Source organism: Miscanthus floridulus, chromosome 7, assembly GCF_019320115.1.
Source record: "Miscanthus floridulus cultivar M001 chromosome 7, ASM1932011v1, whole genome shotgun sequence".
Lineage (NCBI taxonomy): Eukaryota > Viridiplantae > Streptophyta > Magnoliopsida > Poales > Poaceae > Miscanthus > Miscanthus floridulus.
Genome location: NC_089586.1, coordinates 52,619,629 through 52,644,095, shown reverse-complemented (window position 1 = coordinate 52,644,095; position 24,467 = coordinate 52,619,629). Strand labels below are relative to the sequence as shown.

Genomic DNA, 24,467 nt, shown 5'->3' with positions numbered 1-24,467 from the left:
GGTAGCCGTTGCATTGTCACCATGGCGACGGCTACATTGGTGCTTGGAGTCCGGAAGACTTGTTTGTCTCCCACCCTGTCGAAAGCATTGTTGAGGTCACGTGGCTGGACCCTTAAGCGTCGTGCCTCCTCTTCAGCTTCAGCTTCGATTTGCTGGCGATTAAACCGGTCAATATTGTGTGCCTCGCATGCAATCCTTTCTTGTTCTATTTCACCAACTGCTAGCGGTTCGTCATTGCTGACAACATTGATCAAACCCCCTCGCCTTGGCGGGAAAGACGGGAATTGCGGGAAACCCGGGGTGTGGTCGGGGATATCCAGATCGTATTCGATGCCTTCATCGTCATGATGCTGGAGCTCGGTGTGGACGGAGGCGTTAGATGCGATGCCAGACGAGGAGCTGGAGTCACCTTCTTGGATCGTGTGGACGGATCCTTCTTGATAATCCTCAATCCGGATCATGTTGACGAAGTTGCTAGGCCTCAGTCGTGGCTGATGTACAAAACACAGATCCAAGCAGCATTGTAGGTTATATGCGTAGTTCGAGGCAGCGTTTCACAGGCCGTAGGGCTGGGCCTAGTAGTTCTCCGTCAAGGCTTCGTACTTGGAGAGCCGGAGACCTGTCGCGGAGGCTGGCCAGCGATGAGCAGAGCGCCCTTCAGGAATAGATATGACCACGAGATCTGTACCAAGTCATGTAGGATGACTGGCCCGAGCTGGTCGAGTAGATCTGTTGTGGTGAGCGGTTACCTGCTCATTAGGTTGACTTTGAATTATACTTACCAGAGCTAGGGTTTCAGTGAGTTTGGTGTCGACCCGATCGATGGAGTCGAGCAGGTCAGTGTTGTCGATCTGCTTCCCTTTGTAGCGGAGAAGTGGACGATAGGTTGTTGGCGTGGCCGAAGATGATGCAGGCATGGTCGGAGCCAGATGTACCATGGTCGGAGTCAGATCCATTCTGGTCAGAGCTGTATCCACCGTGGTTGGAGCCGTGTCCACCGTGGTTGGAGCCATAGTCGATGCAGTGGTCAACGCAGATTGAATCTACGCTTCCTCTGTGGTCATGGCGATGAAGTCGTTGGAGCTGGTGGTCCAGGTGATCTGGCCAACAGTGAACATGAGACCATTCGGTGTAGCCACGGAGCCAGAGATGATGACCATCTTGTTTGCTTGGAGAGCAGTACGCACACCCCTTACCTGGCATGCCACTATCGATGAAATATGGTCGACAGTCTACCTAGGGGTATGCCCATGGTAGTAGATTGTTGGCAGACAGATGCACAAGCCACAAACAAGATGGTGACGCAAGATGGACACGAGGTTTTATCCAGGTTCGGCCGCCAAGAAGGCGTAATACCTACGTCCTGTGTCTGATTGTATTGTTGTATGTCAATGAGAGATGATTTTTAGAGGGGTCCCCAGCCCGCCTTATATAGTCTGGGGGCAGGGTTACAGATCTGGAAACTAATCCTAGTCAGTTACAATTGCCATAGGTGGCCGGATAAGGAATCCTATTCTAACCAACTAAGATCTTGCTTGATCGCCAAATCTGTCTTGACTCCTTGCGCGGGACTCCAAACAGGTTGGCCGAGCCGCGCATTGTCTTTTGATGAACCGGACCCTCTGATCTGGGATGGCCCAAGCCTAGCCGTAAGGGTATAGGGGTTAATACCCCCACACAAGCCAAGGTAGTTCTTCATTTTGTGTTTGGTGTTCTTGTGAAGAGGGCATGGGCCGTCGAGGATCTTTTGGTACTGTTCGTCATAGTTGCGCTTGGTGCGAGGTTGACTAACGGCGGCGACGATGTGGTATGGCCGACGGCGGTGATTTTGGCTAGGCTTTGGTCCTTCTATTCGATCACGGCCGTTGTCATGATGGTAACTGCGGCCTTCGAAGCAGCGGTCGTTGTGGCATCGGTCGTTGGGGCAGTCATCGTAGCGGCAAGGTGGGTGATGGGTGCCTGCATCCTCGTTGAAGCGTACCTCGGCTTCCTCGGCGTTGGCGTACTGGTTGGCAGTAGTGATCATCTTGCTAATGCCTATGGGTGACTTGCGGTTGACCTTGGAGCGAAGCTCGCGATGTAGAGTCCTCGGGTGAAGGTGGTGATGACCTTAGCTTCCGTGATGTTGGGAATAGAATTCCTCATCTCAAAAAAGCATCGAATGTAGTTGTGGAGGAGCTCGGACGGCTTTTGGTTGATATGGTTGAGATCATGCTTGGTGCCCGGCCAAGTACACGTAGCCATGTAGTTGTCGATGAAGACTTTCTTTAGCTCTTCCCAGGATCCTATGGAGTCTGGGGCAAGGCTAGTAAACCATCTCATGGCAGGTGGCGTGAGCATGATGGGGAGATAGTTCACCATGACACTGGTGTCTCATCTGGTGGCACGGACAGCGGTGGCGTAAGCCTGTAGCCACTGTGTTGGATTCATCCTTGCCTCATAGGACATGACCCTAGTGATTTTGAAACCACAGGGCCATTGAAGTGTTCAGAGCGCCCTCGTAAACACTGGGGGCCCTTTGGGGTTGTGGTTGGCGTCGGCTGCAGCGTTGTCGGCGTCGATTTGCTTGAGAGCTAAGTCTGGGTTTCCGTACTCCTGCTTGGACTCCTAGCGGCGGCGTACTTCATCTTCATGGTGATCAAAGTGACATTGCTCGATATGCCGTCGTGCATCCCGAAGGTTGCTGAGGTGCACTCGAGCGTCCTGTTAGACCTCCTGGTCGTGTTGGCGATGGTGTTCGGCGTGGTGTCCCCTAGCTCCCCCCGGAGAGGCAGTGACTGGTCGGCAAAATGGATTTAACTGGGGCGGCGATTGGATCTCGATGTAGCTGATCGGTGAATCATGCTCGTGGAGCACGAAGGTCTCTAATCCTCACAAATCTCATTAACCTAACAGTGTGCCGCTTTAAGCATGGTGGCGACCTTGGCGAGCTCGAGCGTCTGCGGGAGGCGGGCGAGCTCATTGGCGGCCACTGCCAGATTGGCGCTTGGAGTCTTTAAGACATCGTGGCCATCAACGCAGAGAAACTCTTTGTCGAGGTCATGGTGGAGTGGGAGTGGCCTTCCTTATGAGTCGAGCCGATTATTTTGAGCAACCTCGGCCCTCGCAATAGCTGCCTTGTTTTCTCGGCGCTACGCGCGGTTGATGTTCTGGTTCTCAGAGCGACACGTTCCTCCTCGGTTTTGTTGTTCCGAGGAGGGCTATCAATGCTGATGTTGAAGATCGCACCACCCCAGAAGGGTGGGAGAAAGAGTTGCTCGGTGAAGGTTTCGGTGAGGGTCTCCGTAGAGCCCTAAGACTCGGAGCCCGGATTTTCCTCTAGGATGGTCTCGTGGGACGCTCCGGAGCACCGACCTATGTGTAGCATGTTGACGACTAGCAGAGGCTTGACGATGAGCTAGTCAGCGAGCGGATGGGTGTCTCCCACCTGGTCGGTGAATTTTCCCCTCAGGGCATGTTGGTAAGTAGCGGCGACATTGGTGAGCCCAAAGGGCAGAGCCATAATTCCTAGAGTTTTTCAAGTGGCCTTTGATAGATTTGGATCGAAGGGTGGTCAACACTGAACCAAAGTGTCCAGGGCCGATTCAGCGATGGAGAGGCAATCAGCGAGCTTCAGACTGACCCGATCGATGGATTTGATCAGATCATCATTGCTGACCTGCCTCCTCTGGTAGCGAGGGATCAGGCGATGGGTCATTGATGAAGGCGACCTCAAAAGTGGTTCCAAGATTAGATCTGTAGTTGCGGGTGAGGGGGTGGTCGGCGCAGAACCGATCTACATCGGCTCGAGGATCTCTCCGACTCCATCAGCGTTGATGACCCACGAGATGGATCCAACCGTGAAGATCTGGCTAGGCTATGGAAGGGACAAAGAGCCTACGGAAAAAGCCATCTTGTTCGATAAGGAAACAACATGCACACTCCTACCTGACACGCCAACTGTCGACAAAAGATGCTCGGCAGTCCACCGAGGGGTATCCCACGATGGTAGATTTGTCGTAGAGGTGAGCGAGATTAGGAATGAGATGGTAATACAAGCACCAAGACACAAGATTTAGACAGGTTCGGATGTCAGTATGACGTAATACCTACATCTTATGTTCTGATGTATTGCATTGAGATGTATGGATCGTGATGTATCTTTCCCGCTAGGGGACTCCTGCCTCTCCTTATATACTCTAGAGGGGTAGGGTTACAAGGAAAGTATCCTATTTGGTACTATACAATATCTTGCGGTGCACGCCGAGCAGCGCCGTGCATGCCTTGATCTTGTGGGTTGGGCCACCTCTGGTGGTGTGGCCCATGTCTTGTCTTGTGGATACTAGGGGCCATACCCCCATAGCTAGTCCTCGAGCCTAACAGTAGGTGATGTAGTCACGTGGTGCCAGGGTCAGAAAGTAGAAGACCAGCCGAGCAGGCAGCCAGTCCCCGGGCGTAGCCTCGAGATGAGAACAAGCACATTCACCACAAGGTGAAGTGTGCCCACTTAGTCCCTGAGCCTGCTGGAAGATGAAGAATGAATCTTGTAGCAGGGTCAATGAAAAAGAAGTCTGAAGGCTTTGCCGACGTAGTTCGACATGCACGTATCAAGACCCCAGATGTGATGCCCAAGATCAGCACCCTAATCCAAACAGCATGGAGCAACTTGATAGCACATCGACGAGATGTAGCAAGATCCAACCACCAAAGAGCGAGGAGTCCCCGGTGTTGCTGGCGATGACCGAGCATCGAGGAGCAAGGAGTCCCCGACGTCGCTGGCGATGTCTAAGCACCGAGGAGCGAGGAGTCCCCAACATCGCTGGCGATGATCGAGCACCGAGGAGCGAGGAGTCCCCTGCGTCACTGGCGATGTCCGAGCATCGAGGAGCGAGAAGTCCCCGGTGTCGCTGGCGATGACCGAGCACCAAGGAGCGATGAATCCCTGGTGTCGCTGTTGATGACCGAGCACCGAGGAGCGAGGAGTCCCCGGTGTCGCTGGGGATGTCCGAGCACCAAGGAGCGAGGAGTCCCCGGCGTCGCTGGCGATGACCGAGCACCGAGGAGCGAGGAGTCCCCAGCGTCACTGGCGATGTCTGAGTACCGAGGAGCGAGGAGTCTCCGGTGTCGCTGGCGATGATCGAGCACCAATAAGCGAGGAGTCCCCAACGTCGCTGGCGATGACCGAGCACCAAGGAGCAAGGAGCCCCCGGTGTCACTGGCAATGTCTGAGCACCAAAGAGCGAGGAGCCCCCGGCGTCGCTGGCGATGTTCGAGCACCGAGGAACGAGGAGTCCCTGGCGTTGCTGGCGATGTCCGAGCATCGAGGAGCGAGTAGTCCTCAGCGTTGCTGGCGATGCCCGAGCACCGAGGAGCGAGGAGTCCCTGGCGTTGCTAGCGATGTCCGAGCACCGAGGAGAGAGGAGTCCCCGATGTTGTTGGTAGGTGATGTCCGAGCACCAAAGAGCGAGGAGTCCTCGGTGTCACTAGCGATGACCGAGCACCGAGGAGCGAGGAGTTCCTATCGTCGCTGGCGATGACCAAGGAGTCCCCGATGTTGCTGGCGATGACCGAGCACTGAGGAGCGAGAAGTGCCCGGCGTCGCTGGCGATGACCGAGCACCGAGGAGCGAGGAGTCCCTAGCGTCGCCGGTGATGACCGAGCACCAAGGAGCGAGGAGTTCCTAGAGTCGCTGGTGATGTCTGAGCACCGAGGAGTCCCCGGCATCGCTGGCGATGACCGAGCACCGAGGAGCGAGGAGTCCCCAGCGTCACTGGCGATGACCGAGCACCGAGGAGTTCCCGGTGTAGCTGGCGATGTCTGAGCACCGAGGAGTCCCTGGCGTAGGCGGCGATGCGATGTCCGAGCACCGAGGAGTCCCCAACATAGGCGGCGATGTCTGAGCACCGAGAAGTCCCTAGCGTAGGCGGCGATGTCTGAGCACCGACGTAGCTGGCGACGTCCGTGCGGTGAAGTGTGCCCACTTAGTCCTCGAGCATGAAGAATCTGAGCACCGAGGAGTAACCGACATAGCTGGCAATGAAGCATGAGCAATGAACAGTCTGGTCAACTAGTCGGCGATGAAGTGAGCATTGAGTAGAAGCGACCAGTGAACAGTCCGATCAACTGGTCGGTGATGAAATCCATGAACCAAGCAGTCCGACCAGTCGATCGGTGGAGAAGTCTGACCACCAGGTGGTCCAACCACCTAGATGATGATCCTGCAATACAAACATGTAGAATGGGTAGTACATGATGTAAAGATATATGAACTCCAGAGAAAAATGGCATATGTAGCTCGGCGATCAGTTGGAGCGAAGGTGTATTTATATTTAATATAAACTGCCCAACTAGTTAGTGTGTAGCTGAGTCTCTAGCCCTAGCTAGCACGTTAACCATAACGCGGGGCGCAGAGCCCATGCACGTGTAGGAAGAACAAAGCATCGCTAAGGAGCTACTGCCGACCACCCATAACGCAGAGGGCAGACGCTCGAGCACGTGTAGGGAGGAGCCGGAGACAGGGCCGTCTCTAGAGGTGTCCGAGCATCAACATGACTGTTTGGGGGTTCAGAAAATCATTTGGAGAGCAAACATGGAGAAAATAGCTCGGAGAAACATCATGGCGATATACGGAGATTGGAGAATATTTAGAAAAATATTAAAGCGTAGTCGGTGTTGATAGCGAGCACCTGGCGGACGGTGAGTTGTTGGTGAAGGCGACATCGGAGGTGGTTTTGAGATCGGATCTGACGTCGCGGGGGCAGGTGTAGCCAGCGATGAATCGTTGTCGTGGACCAGCATGGCTCTCCATGAGATTGATGACGACAATGCACTGTTCATTTGAAGTTCATCTAGCTCGCCATGGATCAAGCACACACCCCTACCTAGTGCGCCAACTGTTGATAGAATATCATCAGTAGTCCTCTGAGGGGTATCCCACGAAGGTAGATTGATTGGCAGGGGAGCGTGAGATCAAGAACAAGAAGGCAACAGAGACACACGAGTTAGACAGGTTTAGGCCGTCAGTATGACGTAATACCCTACTCCTGTGGTCTGTTGGTTTGTATTAACTATCGTATGATATTGCGTGAGTTTGGAGGGGGTCCCTGCCCACCTTATATAGTCCGGGGAGCAGGGTTACAAGTCGGTTAGATCTAAGAGATAACCAGAAAGTAATAACCGATTATAGGAATATTGAGATCATACATATCCTAACAGATCTCGTAGTATCTTCAGGATATCCTCCAGATACCTTGCAGAAGGCGTCGACTAGAGTCATGCCCCGCAAGGCTTTGTCTTATGGGCTGGGCCGCCCCTGAGGGCGTAGCCCATGTGGTCTGCCGTGGGTATCTAGGGTCATACCCCCCACAACTAGGCATCTGCTGAATTGAAACATTAATTGATCCAGTACACGCGTGATGGCTTGCCAGGCCAATGTTACTAAGCACATGTTACATCGGCCGATCCTTAGTAGAAGGATTGGTGAATGGGCATACGGATTAATTTACTGTGATTTGGCTCTTGAACCATTGAGTATTTTGAAAGGTCAAATCCTCGTCAATTTGATTGTTGAGCATGGAATTGATTTAGGAGATGAGATCAATTGCCTATTTTCTACCCCATGGAGGCTTATTTCGATTAATCGGCTTGCAAAAAAGGCCAAGGTGTTGGTGTAGTCATTATTTCTCACAATGGTGTTGTTTCAGACATCAAGTCGATTAAAATTACATTTGCACCAACGTTCAAGCCGAATGTGAAGTTCTTTTATTCGGCTTGGAAATATTGCATTCCATGGAGGTGAAACATGTTAAGGCCTTTGGTGATTCCTTGCTGGTAATATAGCAAGTGTCTATCAAGTTTTAATGATTAAAAGGGGTCACTATTTGATATGCATCTTGATATGTGACTTGACATTATTAATACATTTGCTGAATTTTGAATTTGGCATATTTTAAGACATGAGAATTTAAAGGCCAACATATTAACTCAACAAGCATCTAGCTTTGGCATCTGTGGATGTCAATTTCACATCAAAGAAAAACTGATGCAAGAAAATTCATTTGTTTTGTATGTAGGAGCAACAAAATTGGCTCACCCGACTCCCAGAGTCGGCCTAGCCGAGTTGCAGGGTCGGCCAAGCCGACAACCAGGGCCAGCCAGGTTGGTTTGCCCAGTGGGGTCCCAAATCCGCTCGTTTTGAACTCTAGCGATGTTGAGCCGATTTGGATGCTTCAAGAACTCCCATTATGGATTAGTTAAGTAATCCAAGTGCTAAAGTTGATAAAAGTTTTTGGCAATCGGCATGCAACAGTATTATAATCAATGATGATTTAATTGACTTTCTGTCGAATGCTTGCCATTGACATGCTTGAATTTAGGATGTTGATGCCCACTTGAAGCTTGTCACTTTAACGCATCCTATTGTCAATTTATGGTGTTTGGGAGTTCAACCATTTAGTCTATTTAAGCAACATCATGATTCGAACTTGTTGGGGGACCGAATTCATTAATTATATTCTGCTTTGGAAGAACATAGAGGCTAGATGTTGGCTGCATGAAACCCAATTTCAGAATTAAGATCGAGAAAGATTATGGATCGTGACAATTGATCGCTTGGTGCATATGCAAGAATTTGATGAAAATAGTCGATGACATCGCTTTGAAAAGTTCAAGACAGCAAACAGAAGATATCGATGAAGGTAGAAAACAGAATTTGTCACCTTAAAGCTGAAATTGAGTTTGAGCCCCACAAAGGTGTTTTTAGTACACAAGCTTTACTAAAAACAGGGGGCATATGTTGACACCCAAAAGTGTCCAAAGTGCATAATGGACTCCTCCATCACGTCAAGATTGCTAGAAAGGATACTTGGATCATCGCATTTGGAGCCCTGGCGAAGGAAATGGCTTTTTTGGGGCCTGATCCAGCTAGAGAAGTCAGCTAAACCGACTTGACTAACTTTCTCAAATGCAAGAACGGACTTTACTATTGTGTCCCTCTCATCGAGCTGATCGAAAAACATATATGGTTCGCTTAATTTGGAGTCCAGATGAATTAATTATGAATTTTGGAAGACTTTCACCTTGAATTTTCCAGTGCCCGTCGGATTAGCTGAGTCACCTAGTCGTCTAAGCCGACCCCCCTATTTTCAGCCCGAAAACAACACTCCGGGCCCGTGGAAGCCGGCTTAGCCGACTTCGTCAAGTCCAGAACGGATCTAAATGCGTTTTGACGTGATTTGGAAGAGGTTTCGATTCCTTGAGGGATAAGATCAGCCCCACCTTATAAATATAAGATCTACGGCCGATTTAGGTGTCCAACACACACAATTGTACTAAAAACCAATCTACTATCTCTCTTTTACCCTATCTTCCTCTCTACTTCTCCTCATTCTTCGTCAGCGCTGCATGGACGGTGGATCAACGACGGTGAAGCTCTAGAGCGGCCAGGCAGGCTAGAGCAGCCCATAGCTGCTGCACGGCTCGACGGGGTCTCTCCTGGGCATGTGGGGTTTCGGGTCTTAAGAGACCTCGTCGGCGTGTCTTGCATATCGCGCTCTCGGCGAGGCTCCTCCGGCGACGTGTCTTGCGTATCGCGCTCATTGCTGGAGGCACAAGGTACAGGTGTGGACACTCCCTAGGCGCCGGCCGATCCCTAAATCGGTTAGACCCTACATCGAGCGATCTAGCTCCTTATCAAATGTATGATCTAATTTAGCGTCAACAAAGACCGAAGACACTTGGTAGCAGCATAGCAGTTAGATCGCCCATATATGTTTCACCACGAACAAGCCAAGCTGCACAGGCCTATCTGGAGAGAGCACTGGATCCGTGTTTGGGAGATCATGTCTGTCCGCTGCTGCCTCGAGGCTCTGTCCCAAAATAGAGGTCTTTATGGATGCACGCAGGTTAAATTTTCTCGACTTTAACTAATTTCGTAGAAAATGCGTACAATACTTATATCTTCAATTAAATTTATTATGAAAATATATTTAACGATCTATTTAATGATACTAATTATATATTATAAATATTAATATTTTTTCTATTTGGTTAAAGTTAAAAATATTTGACTTGTTAGGAAGTGAAAATGACATCTATTGTAGACGGACGGAGTATCTGAAAGCCTACGATACAACGAACTATCAGCCGATTAGAACAACTAGCACGGTGGGCGCCAGACTTTTGATATACGTAGACAAAGGGGATGGACTGTTGGTTACGGTATTCTAAAACAGGCCCACTAATCTTGAGACTACTTTACCCGTGAGCGGTACCAACCTTGAACATAAATACACCAAAAAGGAATTACAATAAAGCCCGTTTAGATCTTTGGAATTAAATTCATTCTAATAGATTATAAGTTAGGCACACTTTAGTTAAGCTAATATGGTTGTATATGAAATATATTTGTATACTACCGTTAGCCATGTAAGATAGATACTTATATGTTGCATTTCTACTAGGGAAACGAGTTGAAGGGCGTGCTATAAGTTAAAGAGTAGAAACATGGCATGGCGATCTATAGAATCAATTTTCATCTTCTACCCTATGAATTTGAGATAGGCTTATATGTGAACTTTAGAAAGTTGCAAAATCTCAAATTCCAAGAGAAATAGCCTAATCCATTAAGTAGATTATAATTCCTCCAAAATGAAAGGAACCAAACGGCCCCTAACAGAAATTGCATTGTTCTGTTGAAACGAAGACATGGTGGTGTGGATGAAATGTTGAGTCCAGGTAGATATATTTTCAGCTTGTTCAATGTGGTTCACTGTATAAAGACATGATAAGGCGCAAGGTGAGAGAGGAGAGAGCGAGTGCGACGCCCGAGGGAGGGGGACGAATAAATTAGGGTTAGGTGCAGTCATGCCTCTTATTAAATAGTGGGCCAGGCCATGCCGCCCGACAGGCCCAGGGAGTGACCCAAGCGTGGCCTGCTCCATCAGGCTAGGCTAGGCCAAAGAGGCAAGCTTCAAGCTGGGCCAACGGGCTACATGTGCATCTGGGGGTCGCTAAATATCATAACTCGTTATTTAAAACATTTTGAAGGACTATAAGTGAACATGGTATGCCATCATATATATATTTCACAATTGCCATTAATTGTTTCCTTAAGCAACGCAATTAATAAAGTATAAACACCCCCGTCCTCCAAACAAAAAAAATGGTCGAACGAAGGACCAACCAATCTCTACAACTAAAACATACGGATTGTCAACATCTACCCAGCAGGACCAAAACACTCATGCGATCCATATCCGACAGGCAAATAATCACCGTACGGAGACACTGGAAGGCAAGTAAATAAAATGGAATAAAACTCACGGAATCACCAGTAGGCAAATAATCACCGCACGAAGACACTAGAAGACAAGTAAATAAAATGGAATAAAACGGAAAGAGAATTATGGGAAGAGAAAGGAATTTATTGGAATATCACCATGCAATGATCGTGATCCAAATCTCATTTGTCGTCCTTCGCGTTGCGTGTTGACAACAAATACTTTTTTTCAAAAAATGAATTGCTGTCATACCTCATGCGGGCTAGGATATTGTAAGTCCGAGTATACATATTTTGGGCAAGGCAGAACATGGATAAATTTTATTCGATGTCTAGCAATAAATTTTCAGTTTTTGAGGCAACTGATCTTTGTCGTAACTTTTAGACAACAAGCACTAAGCCTAACTTTTATTCCAGATTCATTACGATAATGAATGTGTTTCTAGACATTATCATGGTATAATACACGTGAAAAATTAAATTGATATATTCTTGATTTTGACTTGGCTAACAAACATCTCATTCAATTTATGTTACACCCGTTGCAACGCACGGGCGCTCATCTAGTACAATAATAATTAACCCCCGCCGCGATTAATCCAACCAAAGCTTTATATGGATATAAATAAATAAATTATTATAAAAAATAACGCGCTGCCTCCATGCTCCATCATGCAAACCATCCATGAATTAGCTGTGCAGGATGGGCGGGCGGCCGTAAGGCCCCTTGAGCCAGCCGTCGGTGATCTGCTTGTACGCGGCCTCGGTGAGGTGGATGCCGTCCCAGCTGAGGTGCGCCGCCGGGTTGGCGCACGCGGAGGCGCCCGACATGCCGCACCGCGCGCTGTTCTGGTAGTTGTACTTGCCGCCGCCTGATCCACAGCACGTCTCGAACACCGAGCTGAACCCTGCCACACCCGTCAAGACAGAGAATGGAGTGAGAAGTGAGACATGCAGTAACCTTTCTCCAAAAATATTTGTTTCCTAAAAATCGAATTTTAAAAACGCCACGAGTGACGCGGAGGAGCCATGAAACGAAGGAGAGGGATCGGGGCAGCACGGCTGATCGACTGGTGCGCGTTGTCGCGGGCATGTGCTGGTTGCCATGGCAGCTGGCTTTCGCGAGGATTGATGGGAAACGCTTGACACTGGCACCGGCCTCCCATCCGCGCCGGCCTCCCTGCTCAGTGCTCACCGGTCGTCACGAGTGCGAAACGACGACGACCATGCACGCACCACGCAGCATGCCAGACTGGGCCACTCATTTTTCTATGAACCGCGCGTCCGGACCGCCGCACGACATGTTGACGTTTCCGCGTAATGAAACGGGCAGGCCGGCATGGGTCTCACACTACAGTGTCATTGAGGTACGGAGCTGACTGTAGCACCACATCCACTGACTGGTTGAGGAATCTCAGCTCGATCGGTGCACATGCACGGACACATGCATGTGCTGCTCGCTGGTCGCTGCTGCACGTGGTATGTGTACGTAGCGCACGCTGTTTTATTTGGGCACAGACGACAAAATCCATTATAAACCTACTACCACGCTGCTTGTGGAGTGTAGTGCTTGCCACTTTGCCAATGGCGCGTTGAAAAGAAGAAAAAGGCTCTGCCTCTGTGCGAGGAGGGGCCCATACGATACGACGACAGCAATGCAAGCAGTGGGTAGCTAGAGGCTAGAGTGCTACTACTCGATCGTACGTACGTACCGTAGGTCTGTGGGTTCCGGACCATGTCGTAGACGGCTGAGTAGAAGTCGGCGTACATGATCCGCGCCGTCTTCCTGTGCCTGCTCTGGATGATGCCCACCCTCTTCTGCAGCAGCGTGTTGTGGTACGTGGACAGGTCGTTGAAGCTGCTGAGGCAGCCGAGGTCGTCGTAGTCGCTGCTGTTGGAGCTCTGGTAGATGGTGAGGTAGATGGGGAAGCACCCGATGGGCAGCACCCCGGGGACGACGATGTCCGTCGCGCCCATCCCGATCAGTTTCTGCATCACAGCTCAAATGCCGATCAGTTTCGTCAACTAACAGAGAAGACAGAGAGTTTGTGCTCTACACGTACATCAATGCCCCTGGAGATGGTGTTGACGATCTTGGGGGTGTATTTCCTGGCCTGCTCGATGGAGTAGCCACCGAAGATCATGGCGTTGTAGTCGTTGCCGCCGAACTCGCCGAACACGAAGAGGGAGTTGGCCAGGTAGCTCTTACAGCCTGCCCGCCGGCCGCCGTACACGGCATATCCATCAGGGCGCAGCGAATTGCATTGATCGAGTTTATAGTATAATAATAAGTAGCAGGAGAGGATCATCATACAGTAGGAGCATCTTACTTTGTCCGCAGTCGACGGCGGTGGCGATCTGCTGGAACCACTGGAGCTGGAAGCTGATGGGCCCGTTGTTCCAGATCTTGTCGGAGAGCCCGAGCGAGCGGAAGAAGGGGGCGTCCATGGCCGTCGCGCCCGTGATCGCCATGTTGGCGCCCTGCTTGAAGTCCGCGCTGCTCGACTTGGACGGCGGCAGGAACGGCAGCCCGAACTGGGTGCCTGTGCAATGCCATTCATGGATTCGTCAGCACGGAGCGCAATTACAACACGTCTCGATCGATGAATTGAATGTCGTTAGGGCGGTTGGATTTGAATTTGAAACGCACTCAGGAAGTCGACGACGACGCGGCCGTCGGAGCAGCGGCACGTCGGCGTGCCGAAGTAGGTCTCGCCGTAGGGCGGCTGCGTGAACGTGATCTGCGACGGCCTGCCGTTGGTGCACAGGTTGCCCGTGTCCGTGATGGAGTCGCCGAAGTTGAAGATGGCACTGTAGTTCTGCGCCGCCGCCGCGACCACCCACGACGACGCGCAGAGCAGCAGGGTCAGCATCAGAGCAGACGCCATGATCGATCGACGGACGCTAGCTAGCTTGCTGCCGACCAATGGATGGAAGCACAGGCGCCGGCCAAAGTGGCAGGCAAAGCTATAGCTACTGGCAAAAGGAGATGATGAAAAGAACTCGGCAGCTAGCTAGCTCCGCATACCGCAGCAGGCCGGCGGCAGAGCACTCGAATGAAACGGGTGACTAGGAGGCAGGTTTTTATAGCCTCTTGAGGCTCCTCGCCTCCTCTACGCATTCGCCCCTGGCCCTGGTTAAAACTTCGCCTTTTCCAGCCGGATTCCGGTGAACACGTACATACTTCCGACGCTCGCTGCAAAGCCACACCCATGAGACAAAGGTGCATGTGAGAGCAGTTTGCATATGTTTTTGGATCTGTGATTACTCGATGCAACACGCAGGCAGGAGTGGAGCTGATTTTATGTTTTCCTCTTTTGCGATTCGTAGGTGACTCCCATGTGATTCTAGGGACTTTTAGGTGACGGTGCTCACAGCCTCACACACAAGGCCGCCGAACCTGCAGCCTACTAAAGGATTAATAGAACAACGATTGAGAGACAAGTTTTTCTTTGCCAGCTAATTGGCATTTAACAGATGGGCGAAGGAAGCCATAAAGTGGGAAATTCAAATTACATTGGGCTAATTTAGAAACTCAAATCCTTTGGGATCCCTGACTTCTTCCAGGTGGGAAATCCATGGAAAATAATTTGAATAATTATTTACTTCATCGTGGAGGGGTTTTTCATCCCTAGTTTCTAAATTAGCCCTAAAGGGTAAATTAGGCTAATTTAAATTGTTTTGAGAACTAAACTGACCCGACCCAAAACTTTGGTCATGGGTAAACATACAGGGCATACTTGGTTGCCCATATCGTCCCTAGCCAAGCCCGTCGCGTGCCGGAACCATGTGTTTTGGATGCCTAGCCGTGTCGCCGAGACAGGCCGCGTGCATGCAAAAGGGCTCCCCGTGCCAGGCCCAAGGGAAACACAGGGAACGGTCTTATCCGGTGAGCTAGGTTTGCCCGTGCGAGAATTAGCAGGTATTAGTACTGTTAATGACGTCATTAGCACATAATTATGAATATTAAGTGATTTTAAACAATTTAAGACTTGATAAGATAAATTAAATGTTATGATACATAATATCATAAAATAATCAATATTTTAATATTTATTTTGATACACTCATGTTACATGATTTAACTAAACAAAAGAGCATGCAAGAATGAACTTCTAGCCAAGGATCAAATAAAGTCTAGTCTCAGGTAAGAATTATGATCAATTATAAATGCCACATGTGGCAGAAAGTCTCGTTAGGCTGACTCTTTCCGTCGCATCTCCGCTAATCAGTTTGGCTACTTTCACCCACAGTTTCTCTCCAAAAGTCTATTTATAGCATTAAAAATTTTGGTGAAAGAAAATATACTCCAACAGCATCTTAAATTAGATCCCTAAATATAAACATCATCTATTCTGGAGAGCACGATTAACTCTCCAAAGTGTGCACTAAGATATATAGAACATAACGCGTTGGAGGATAAAAGATATTGAGAACAATTTTATTTTATTTTATTTTTTTGCGAATAGAGAACAATTTTATTTAAATGATTCTAAATAATAATTTACATAGTGAGTTTAAAAGGGTCGCTTGGAGATGCTCTTAGGGCCACCACCCACCAGAAAATCCATCCTAACTGCATTTGGCGCCACGTCACAAAACCTGAAGTCAGAACAGCAATAACCCTTTTTCCGATCAACAAAAGCTAAATCAACTCCGAAGCACCAAAGGTATCTGCTAATTTCCGCAAAGTTATTAAAGGGAAATACATCAAGATGGTAAAAATATTATTATTGGATCTAATGTGTAAACAATACAACAGAAAATATATAGCGAATGTGCCCCAGCCCTGAAAATCCTCATCTGCTTACAGCAATCAGCAAAATTTTCTAATGGCGTAATCAGTGCAACAAAAATCCACACAGCATGCTCGGTGAGCGAAGGCAGGATAATATCCAGTGCCTCCATCTTACTGCCTCTGATGATGCAAGAAAGCAATCTCCCTTGCTAAATTGAGGATTTGAGGTGACAGAAAATAAATGTGTCTAGTAATATTTGCTATTGGTTGGGAACTAAACTGTGTCACATGGTTGGCATGTCAAGCACTTGAAGGACGTCCCCAAACTCAAAATCATGAGTCTCTTTGTTGAAGCGCTCCACTAGTCTGTACCTCGTATCATTCAGGTAGAACGAGTGAGCAGTCTCTAGAAGAGTCTTTGCCTCTGGATCAGTTAGTTTGCTGGTGAAAACAACATCTCCTCGAATAAGCACTGTGTCCTTGGTCTCTGCAAACTCTGTGTAATGAGTGACTGTGTAGTAAGGACTTGCTTGAGTGCCTCGTGCTTTATAGTCTTCGAGTCCTGTGAAGATCATGTATGGCATCTGGACTGGGGCATTGTATAGCAAAATGAAACAGTAAGTCCAAAAAAATTCAAAAGAGAACAGTGTGAATTCTAACAAACTCGTGGTTAAATAAATTAGGCCAGCTACTACAATGAGCTCAAAAATAGTAAGTGGCGCCAATGGTTTTTGCGTGTCATGCAAACTTACCACTATATGCTTCCCAAACAGGCCATTTGGTATTAAATTGTTTATTTCTTGAGTGGAAAGGTTTACATAGTTAATGCCTTTTTCCTCCTGTCCAAAAGTGCCACTTCAAAAATTATAAGAGGACAGACTAATCCCTCATTACTATACCTTGAGAAAATATTAATACCATGAACATCTAGGTTAAATGGTCAGATCTAGATGCACGAATCATGCAACTTGTGTTATTTAGTTATAGCTGACCACATATTTGTGCATCAAATTTGGTGCGATACATAAGGACGATGATGGGTAAAGCATAAATAAGCACAGAAAAAACAATAATGCTGATGTCAATATCATATCGGTATTCAGCTTCCTAGTTCTACACTTTGTATTACAAGGCTGTTTTTTAAGGGTCCATTTAAACAAAGTAAACAAAACGTATAACACAACAGTAGGCAGTTCCACAATAAAGGGAAACGATTTAAGGATGAACAAAGGTAGCTAGAATGCTAGTGCTATATTCAGTGGGGAAAATAAGAAAACAAGAACGATCAATCATAATTATGAATATTTAGCAAAGAACTGAGCAGTACCTTGCATGAACATAGTGGTGTATCCACTTCCCTTCCACAAAGGAATAACAAAGTGACGACTAAAATACAAACAAAATTAGATTAGAAAATTCACAATCATGGTACTGCAAACTCCGCAACCAGTAACTCAAAGTTAAAGAAAAATACCATGAATCTGATCTTTGTTCCAAGAGATGGTAAAGCTTCGCTTTCATAGATGCACCTATATGACCCCTTCCTAAATGATACTAATATTCAAGAAAAGGAAGAGTAACACAAGTCACGAACACAAAACATCAGGGCAATACAAAAGTCTGAGTGACTGATGCAGAAGAACGAAAGAATTTAATAAACATTACCAATTTCATATTCCATTCAAAATTATTGTTGTTGATCTTTATTTTGGGGTTAACCAGGCCAAATAAGAGAGTTGGAAGCCACAATGTTATCCTTCTGAATATAAAAATTCAAAAAGGTAACAGAATATCCCCCAACACGCACACACATGCATGGACACATGAAAATCATGTATGCATCCTACGGCACAAAAAGTATGATTCTTAAGAATCACCTGTGAGAACTGTGCTGATTATAACTACAATGCCAGTTCAATCCTCAACAAATAATGTTTCTCTAATGTTGGTTACAGCACTAAATTCTACAATCGAAGCCTTAACAAAATGCAATGTTTATAAAAGTATTGTGCTAATCCTGTTTATCTTTCCAATGAATACTACCCACTTGCCCAATCCCTTCACTATTTGGTCCAAACAAGCAAAATCAGAGATGCCACTAGAGTGACATGACAGTTAAACAAATGCTGTCAAATACTGATATCCTTGGAACAGAAAACACAAATACGTAACTAGAATGATGCTGTGGAGGCCACATCACCACCATTGAGATTCTATAGCACAGTTTATCTTAATTATCTCAATAAGTTAAGTTCAACAGAACCTTTCAAAACGGCCAATTTTACCAAAGCTTCAAAACATCATCGCTATTTCTTATTTTTCTCCTGAAACATGGTAAGAGAAATAAATCTACTTCCATGCTTGGCTGACATGTTCTTCCATTAGCAATAATTTTAGTCCAAACTTGCACATTATTTTTTTTAAACGAATCAGGCAGGAGAGCTGCCAATTATATTAAAAAGAAGATAAGCCCAAAATGGGCACACACCAATACAAACAGCGACCAACAACTAAGCCGGAAAACAAACTCAACCAAAGGAAAAAAAACTCTGGTCGGTCGGATTGAGACATCGACACAAACCGCACACAGCCGAAGCTCAACTCAAAAAAAAGAAGAGAAAAAAGAACCACCACCAACGCCAAACCACCACACTGCACTGCCAAGCCCAGGACGTCAAGGATGTTATGGCCAAAACGCCATCGTCACCGCTCGCGTCGTCGTTACCGACGATGATCCACACCGAGCTAGCCTGCTGCCAAGCCGGACTAGCCGTCGTAGGTCGCTGCGAGCCGTGTAGCCCTCCGACAATCAGATCCGCTTGCGCCGCCTGTCAAGACGATGTACCACACCGGACTAGCCACCGTCAAGCAGGGCTTGCCGCCGTAGTACGCTACAAGCTGCCAAACCAACGCATGAGTAGCTGCCTCTGGCGCTCACCAAGCCGATCTCGTCCACCACGAACCAGGCGCGTACAACTTCCAATAGCCTAGCTGTCTCATCAAAGCATAAGTGCCACACACAGCCTCCGGCTGCCAGTTAGAGAGTCTCCTTGCGCCGAAACAGCCGCCGCTGAGCAGGACTGCCCGCTGCCACACCACGCAGGTCACCTCAGCAACGCAATCTGCTGGCTACCTCCTCCCACGTCGGCCTACTTGCTAGCTCCGTGGGCGCCTCCCACGCCGGCCCCCTCGCCAACTTCGTGGTCGCAACTCACCATCCACCAAACAAAAGCGAAGCCCTCCAATCACCGCGCCAACACCCTCCCCCCGACCACCTTCAGCCGCAGTGGACACCGAAAACTTGAATCCTCAGCTAGGCCTCCACCTTCCTCGCCACAACGGTGGCGGCCATGACATACTGACAGTCATGGGCTTCCAAAGCCACGCCTCCAAGGAGGGACACGACGCCATCGGCGCCTGACCAGAAAGGCATTACACCAAGGAAGAGCACGCCGCGCAAGGGGGAGAGAGCCGATCGATGGACGCTTCCAAGGAAGAATACAACGCCCAAAGGCGTCGCCGTCATCAGTCCAAGGGACACGGCTTTCGCCATGGCACCTCAACCCCATGCGCGGCAGTGGCCAAGTCCCATACTCGCTGCGCTAGCCGCCCACGTTGCCAACCACCATGCCCCCGGCAACCAGCCGGCAGGGCACGCAATACCGCCGCGCGTCGAGGTCACTGCAGGCTGCTGCTGCCGGCTCTGGCACCCGTCGTCGTCGCTGTCGGTCTACTCCGGCTGCAACGAGGCGCATGCCCCACCACCACAGGCTTCGCCAGGACACCGTCCCCGATGCCCCTGGCCAGAGCCACCGCCATCGCGCCGCCGCAGTCGCGACCCCAGCATGGAGCCAGCCACCGGGACGCAGATCCGGGCGCCTGGGCACTCGCCGCCCAAGCCGCAGCGCCGCCCGGCCGTCGCGCGGTGCCCTGCTCCTCGGCCAGCCGCCACCTCGCGCCGCGCTGCTGATGGAGCAGCAGAGGAAGCCCCGGCCGGGGGACGCAGATCCACACACGGGGGCGCCGGATCCACTCACGAAGGCCCCGGATCTGGACTCCCATGGAGCTCCGCTGCCGCCGAATGACGACACTGATTCTCGAAGCTCCTCGAGATGCCGCCGAGAGCAGCAGGGAAAGGCCCCGCTGCCGCCTTCCTCGCAGTCGTGCGGGCCTCCCGGCGAGCCGGGGGCAGAGGGTGGGGAGCGGCGGCGCGGTAGTCTGGACGGCCACCCGAGTCGCCCCAGAGGCGGAGCGACGGGGGGCTTGTTTCATTAGGACAAGGAAGTGTTTCCTAAACTTGCACATTATCAAACATCTCAGAAAGTCATTTGCAATTGAAAAGGTCGGCATATTTGAATGAATGTTTATATCCTTTCATCGCTTCCTTTTAACAGATCATTCACATACCCCCACACATAAAATTCGTTTCAGGCACAGTGCTTAAAATAAGTACCAAGCGGGATCTCCTCAGTTCTTATATATAAAACACACAAAAAAGGAATGAAATAATGAAATGACTAGTGAGGGGGCGGGGACTGACGTCATCCCAGGCGGCGACGAGGTGCTCGGGGGAGAGGCCCTTGGCGCGTTCGATGTCCAGGATGGATCCCAGCGGCTTCGGCTTCAGTGGGGTGAACCCGCTGGCGAACTGGGAGTAACCCCTCTGCGGCGGCCACCGGGTGAGGTCGGCCGGCGCCGCGGTTCGCACCGGAGGCTGCAGCGCCGGTCGGGCGGACCAACCGCCGCGGGGTACTGCCAGGCTGCGGAGGGACGAGGAGGTGGTGGAGGCGGCGGAGCGCAGAAATCGCAGCGAAATCCGCTGCATCGCCGGAGCACGGAGGTCGTAGCGGCGAGAAGGAATCTGGGCTGGGCCGGCTCTATGAATTTGGGCTGCCGTGGGAGGGTCCGCCGCCGCCGCCTGGAACAGACCTCGCGTGCGGTCGCGCCGGGAAAGAACGACTGAACGAGTGGGTTCTCTCGTGAGAGCAAAGTATAATAAGGGAGGCGCTGAGGTAGAGGCGAGAAAGAAGGAGAGAGAGTGAAGCAGGGTCTACGCTTACAGCTGGTTTGTATATAGAAATAAGAAACTCTGTAAAAAAGAATAAGTAAGCTATATATTAATTGCAAAGATATAATTACTATATAAATAGGTTGGGAGATATGTTATAAGAATTCATACCGTTAGTAGCCCGGTTGTATTATTAACCTTACTATGAGGGATTAAAGGGGCAAGGGCAAAATTGTCACCTCACATGGTTTTGGATTAAAACATAATATAATAATAGAGATAGTGTCTCCCACTAAATTTACATCTATTTACGGTGTCTTTCGGCAAAGCTAAATATTTTTTATGGTCTACAGCAAAAGCCATTTTTCAATAGTGTCTCTCAGCCAATTTTGCTCTTGAGAAACAGAACGACCATGTGTGTGAAGGCTGGGAGCCAAGGGTGTTGTGCCGAGTTTTTCATGAATCTTTAGGTCCGTCTAGTCGGACCCGAGGCGTCTGCGACCACCTCACTCACGCGATGGCAGCCCATGAGAGCGAGTGATGGCCCAGGCCGCGCCATTGCCACCCGAGCGATGAGTTGCTCTTTTTTTCCGTTGACGCCTGTGCAACTTAATTCGATCCGCGCTGTAGGTGGTTCCTGTAGGTGAGTTTCTCTGTTTTCTTTCCTTCTATTTTTTCTTTATCTTTTTCCCTTTTTCTTTTCCTTTTCTCTGTGTTGTTTTATTCTTATTTTTATTTTGTATTTTGCTTTTATTTCCGTTGTGCGTTTTTTCTTTCATTCGTTGATTTCTTTTTTATTTCTATTTTTATTTTATTTTGTGGCCTTTTATTCTTCTTTTCTCTTTTTTTATACTTTTATCTTTATTTATTCATTTTTCTTTTGCTCTAATTAATTAATTTTTATTTCATTTCCTATTTTCCTATTTTTTTCTTTTTCTTTCTTTTCTTCTATTTACTTCTCTTTTCTTTTTTATGTTTCATTCATGTAGATTTTTTATTTTGGTTTTGATTTTATATTTTTATTTTACTCTTTTTTATTTTAATCATTTCCATGCTTTAGTTTTTTATTTTCTATTTTTTTCATTTCATATGTTTACATGAGATACATGTCATGTTTGCGTCGTATACATGTGATTTTTTTAAAATTTTTGTTTCTTATTTAAGTTATTTATTTATTTTTCTATTTATTTAGCATTTGTTATTTATATTTTTATATTTTTGTTATTTTACTCTAATTAATTACTTTAATAATTTTATCTTTTAGTCTTTTTATTTTCAGATACATGTGATGTTCAAATAGTACACATATCACATTATATGATATATTTGTGATGTTCTTTGATTTATTTTGTCATGCTCATGTAATATACACATGTGATGTTATATGATATACTTTATGATATTCACGTAGTATACATGTGATGTCCACGTAATATACATATAATTTTCTATTATGTATTTTATGATGTTTACGTAGTATATATGAGATGTTCTATGATGTATATATACATGTGATGTTCTATGACGTATTTTAGGATGATCATGCAGTATAAATGAGATTTTCCATGATTATCTTTGGTACCCATGAGATGTTCTATCGTATATTTTAGATTATTTAAATAGTATCCAAGTGATATTCTTTTAATTTTTCTATATTGCATGGATTTTCCTTTGTCCTTACGATTTTTTAATCTTTTACTAATTTTTCTATTAATGTTATTCTTTATTTTATTGTGGGATGTTTATATAATATATATGTGATATTCTCTAATGTTCATGTTTTATAAATGAAATATTCTATGATTATCTTGGAGTATTCACATAATACATGTAAGATGTTCTGTGGCATATTTTAGGTTTGTTCTAGACTTCTAGTGGTATCTATGTGATGTCCTTTTTATGTGATGTTTTGTATTATATTTTCCTTCTACTTATTTACTTTTGATGATTATTACTTTTTTGTTTCATTTTTTTCATTTTTCCATTTTATTTCATTTATACTATTACATGAGTTTTTTCCTTTGTCTTCTTTTTTCTGGTTTGTTTTCCTCGTTACTTAGCTATTTTCCATATTTCATGTAATTTCCTATGATATATTTTAGTATAGAATATTATTCTTGTGATGGTTATATAATTTTTTATTGGACTTTTAAATGGTATGATGTATTTAATAACAAAACTCTTTCACAACTATCACCAACATTTATATGATGCACCGGTGAAGAGTAACATCTTTGAATCAATAGGACTTGTGTTTGAATCCTGTCATGGACTATTTTTGCTTTTATTTCTCTTTTATATGCATTTATGTGCTTCCATCATCCTGTAGCGGGAACATGCCTCGTCGTGGAAAGCTGAGCTGGGCCGGAAGCGCACACACGCGCGGGTAGGAAGCCGAGCTAGGCCAGAAGCGCGCGTGCGGGAACGTGAGCTAGGCTAGAAGTGTGCGGTTGAGGCAGCAAGCTTCGGCGATGGTCGCTGGTCGGCCTAATTACATAGAGCACGCATATGATAGGAAGATAAATTTTGGGTCATCGACGCTCGATTTGGCACCACCCTGGTCGGACGCTTGCACAACCCGAGTTTTCACTCCTACTTCAAGGCACACCGCAGTTGTGGTGCTCAAAATGGCCGCCAACTCCACAGTCTATAGTGTGATAAGTTTCTGGTACTCTATCGATAGAATATCGTCGGTAGTCCTCCGAGGGGTACCCCATGAAGCTAGATTGATCGGCAGAGAGGCATGTAATCAAGAACATGAAGACAATAGAGACACACGAGTTAGACAGGTTCAGGCCATAGTATGATGTAATACCCTACTCCTGTGGTCTGTTAGTTTGTATTGGCTATCGTATGATATTACGTGAGTTTGGAGGAGGTCCCTGCTCGCCTTATATAGTTCGAGGGGCAGGGTTACAAGTCGGTTAGATCTAAGAGATAACCAGAAAGTAATAATAGATTACAGGAATCATGGGATCATACGTATCCTAACAGATCTCGTAGTATCTTCAAGATATTTTTCCCGGTGTCTTGCGAAAGGCCCCGAGCAGAGTCATGCTGCGCAAGGCTTCATCTTATGGGCTAGGCCGTCCTTGGGGGCGCAGCCCATGTGGTCTAACATGGGTATCCGGGGTCATACCCCCCACAGGTAGTCCTCGAGCGCCTTGTACCTATTGTGCAATGCCGTCTTGAACGTGTCCGAGCAGGCATGAACAAAGCCGAGCAGTTAAACTCATGGTCCGACCACCCTGATGAGTTGCCGAGCAGTTGCTGAGCAGCGTGAACCATCGCTGAGCAGTGAAAACCATCGCCGAGCAACATGAACTATCACCGAGCAGCGTGTGCCATCGCCGAGCAGTGTAACCCAAGTACGATTTGCCATAAGGGTGTAAGAAGCTCAAGTGCATAATCAAAAATTTCCTCATGGTGGACCATGTGTGCCCACTTAGAGTCCGACCACGAGA

At 47.6% G+C, this 24,467-nt stretch overlaps 2 protein-coding genes across 3 annotated transcripts; both read right to left on the bottom strand.

Moving 5' to 3' along the window:
- Window positions 1-11,738: 11,738 nt before the first annotated feature.
- Window positions 11,739-14,327, bottom strand: LOC136463235 (GDSL esterase/lipase At5g45910-like). Its single transcript, XM_066462246.1, has 5 exons — window positions 13,908-14,327; window positions 13,588-13,800; window positions 13,321-13,469; window positions 12,970-13,246; window positions 11,739-12,165 (listed from the first exon to the last, which is right to left on the bottom strand). The coding sequence occupies exons 1-5, from the start codon at window positions 14,143-14,145 to the stop codon at window positions 11,948-11,950; spliced, it is 1,095 nt and encodes a 364-aa protein (XP_066318343.1). The 5' UTR covers window positions 14,146-14,327; the 3' UTR covers window positions 11,739-11,947.
- A 1,646-nt stretch (window positions 14,328-15,973) lies between these two features.
- On the bottom strand, window positions 15,974-21,010 carry LOC136466996 (uncharacterized). 2 transcript variants are annotated; one of them, XM_066465552.1, is made up of 4 exons: window positions 20,536-21,010; window positions 17,470-17,549; window positions 17,323-17,381; window positions 15,974-16,584 (listed from the first exon to the last, which is right to left on the bottom strand). In XM_066465552.1, exons 1-4 carry the CDS (start codon window positions 20,818-20,820, stop codon window positions 16,280-16,282), a joined length of 729 nt encoding a protein of 242 aa, XP_066321649.1. In that variant the 5' UTR covers window positions 20,821-21,010; the 3' UTR covers window positions 15,974-16,279. The 2 variants fall into 2 exon arrangements, with proteins under 2 accessions (XP_066321649.1, XP_066321650.1); XM_066465553.1 differs by having other exon boundaries at window positions 16,399-16,579.
- Between the last annotated feature and the right edge of the window lie 3,457 nt (window positions 21,011-24,467).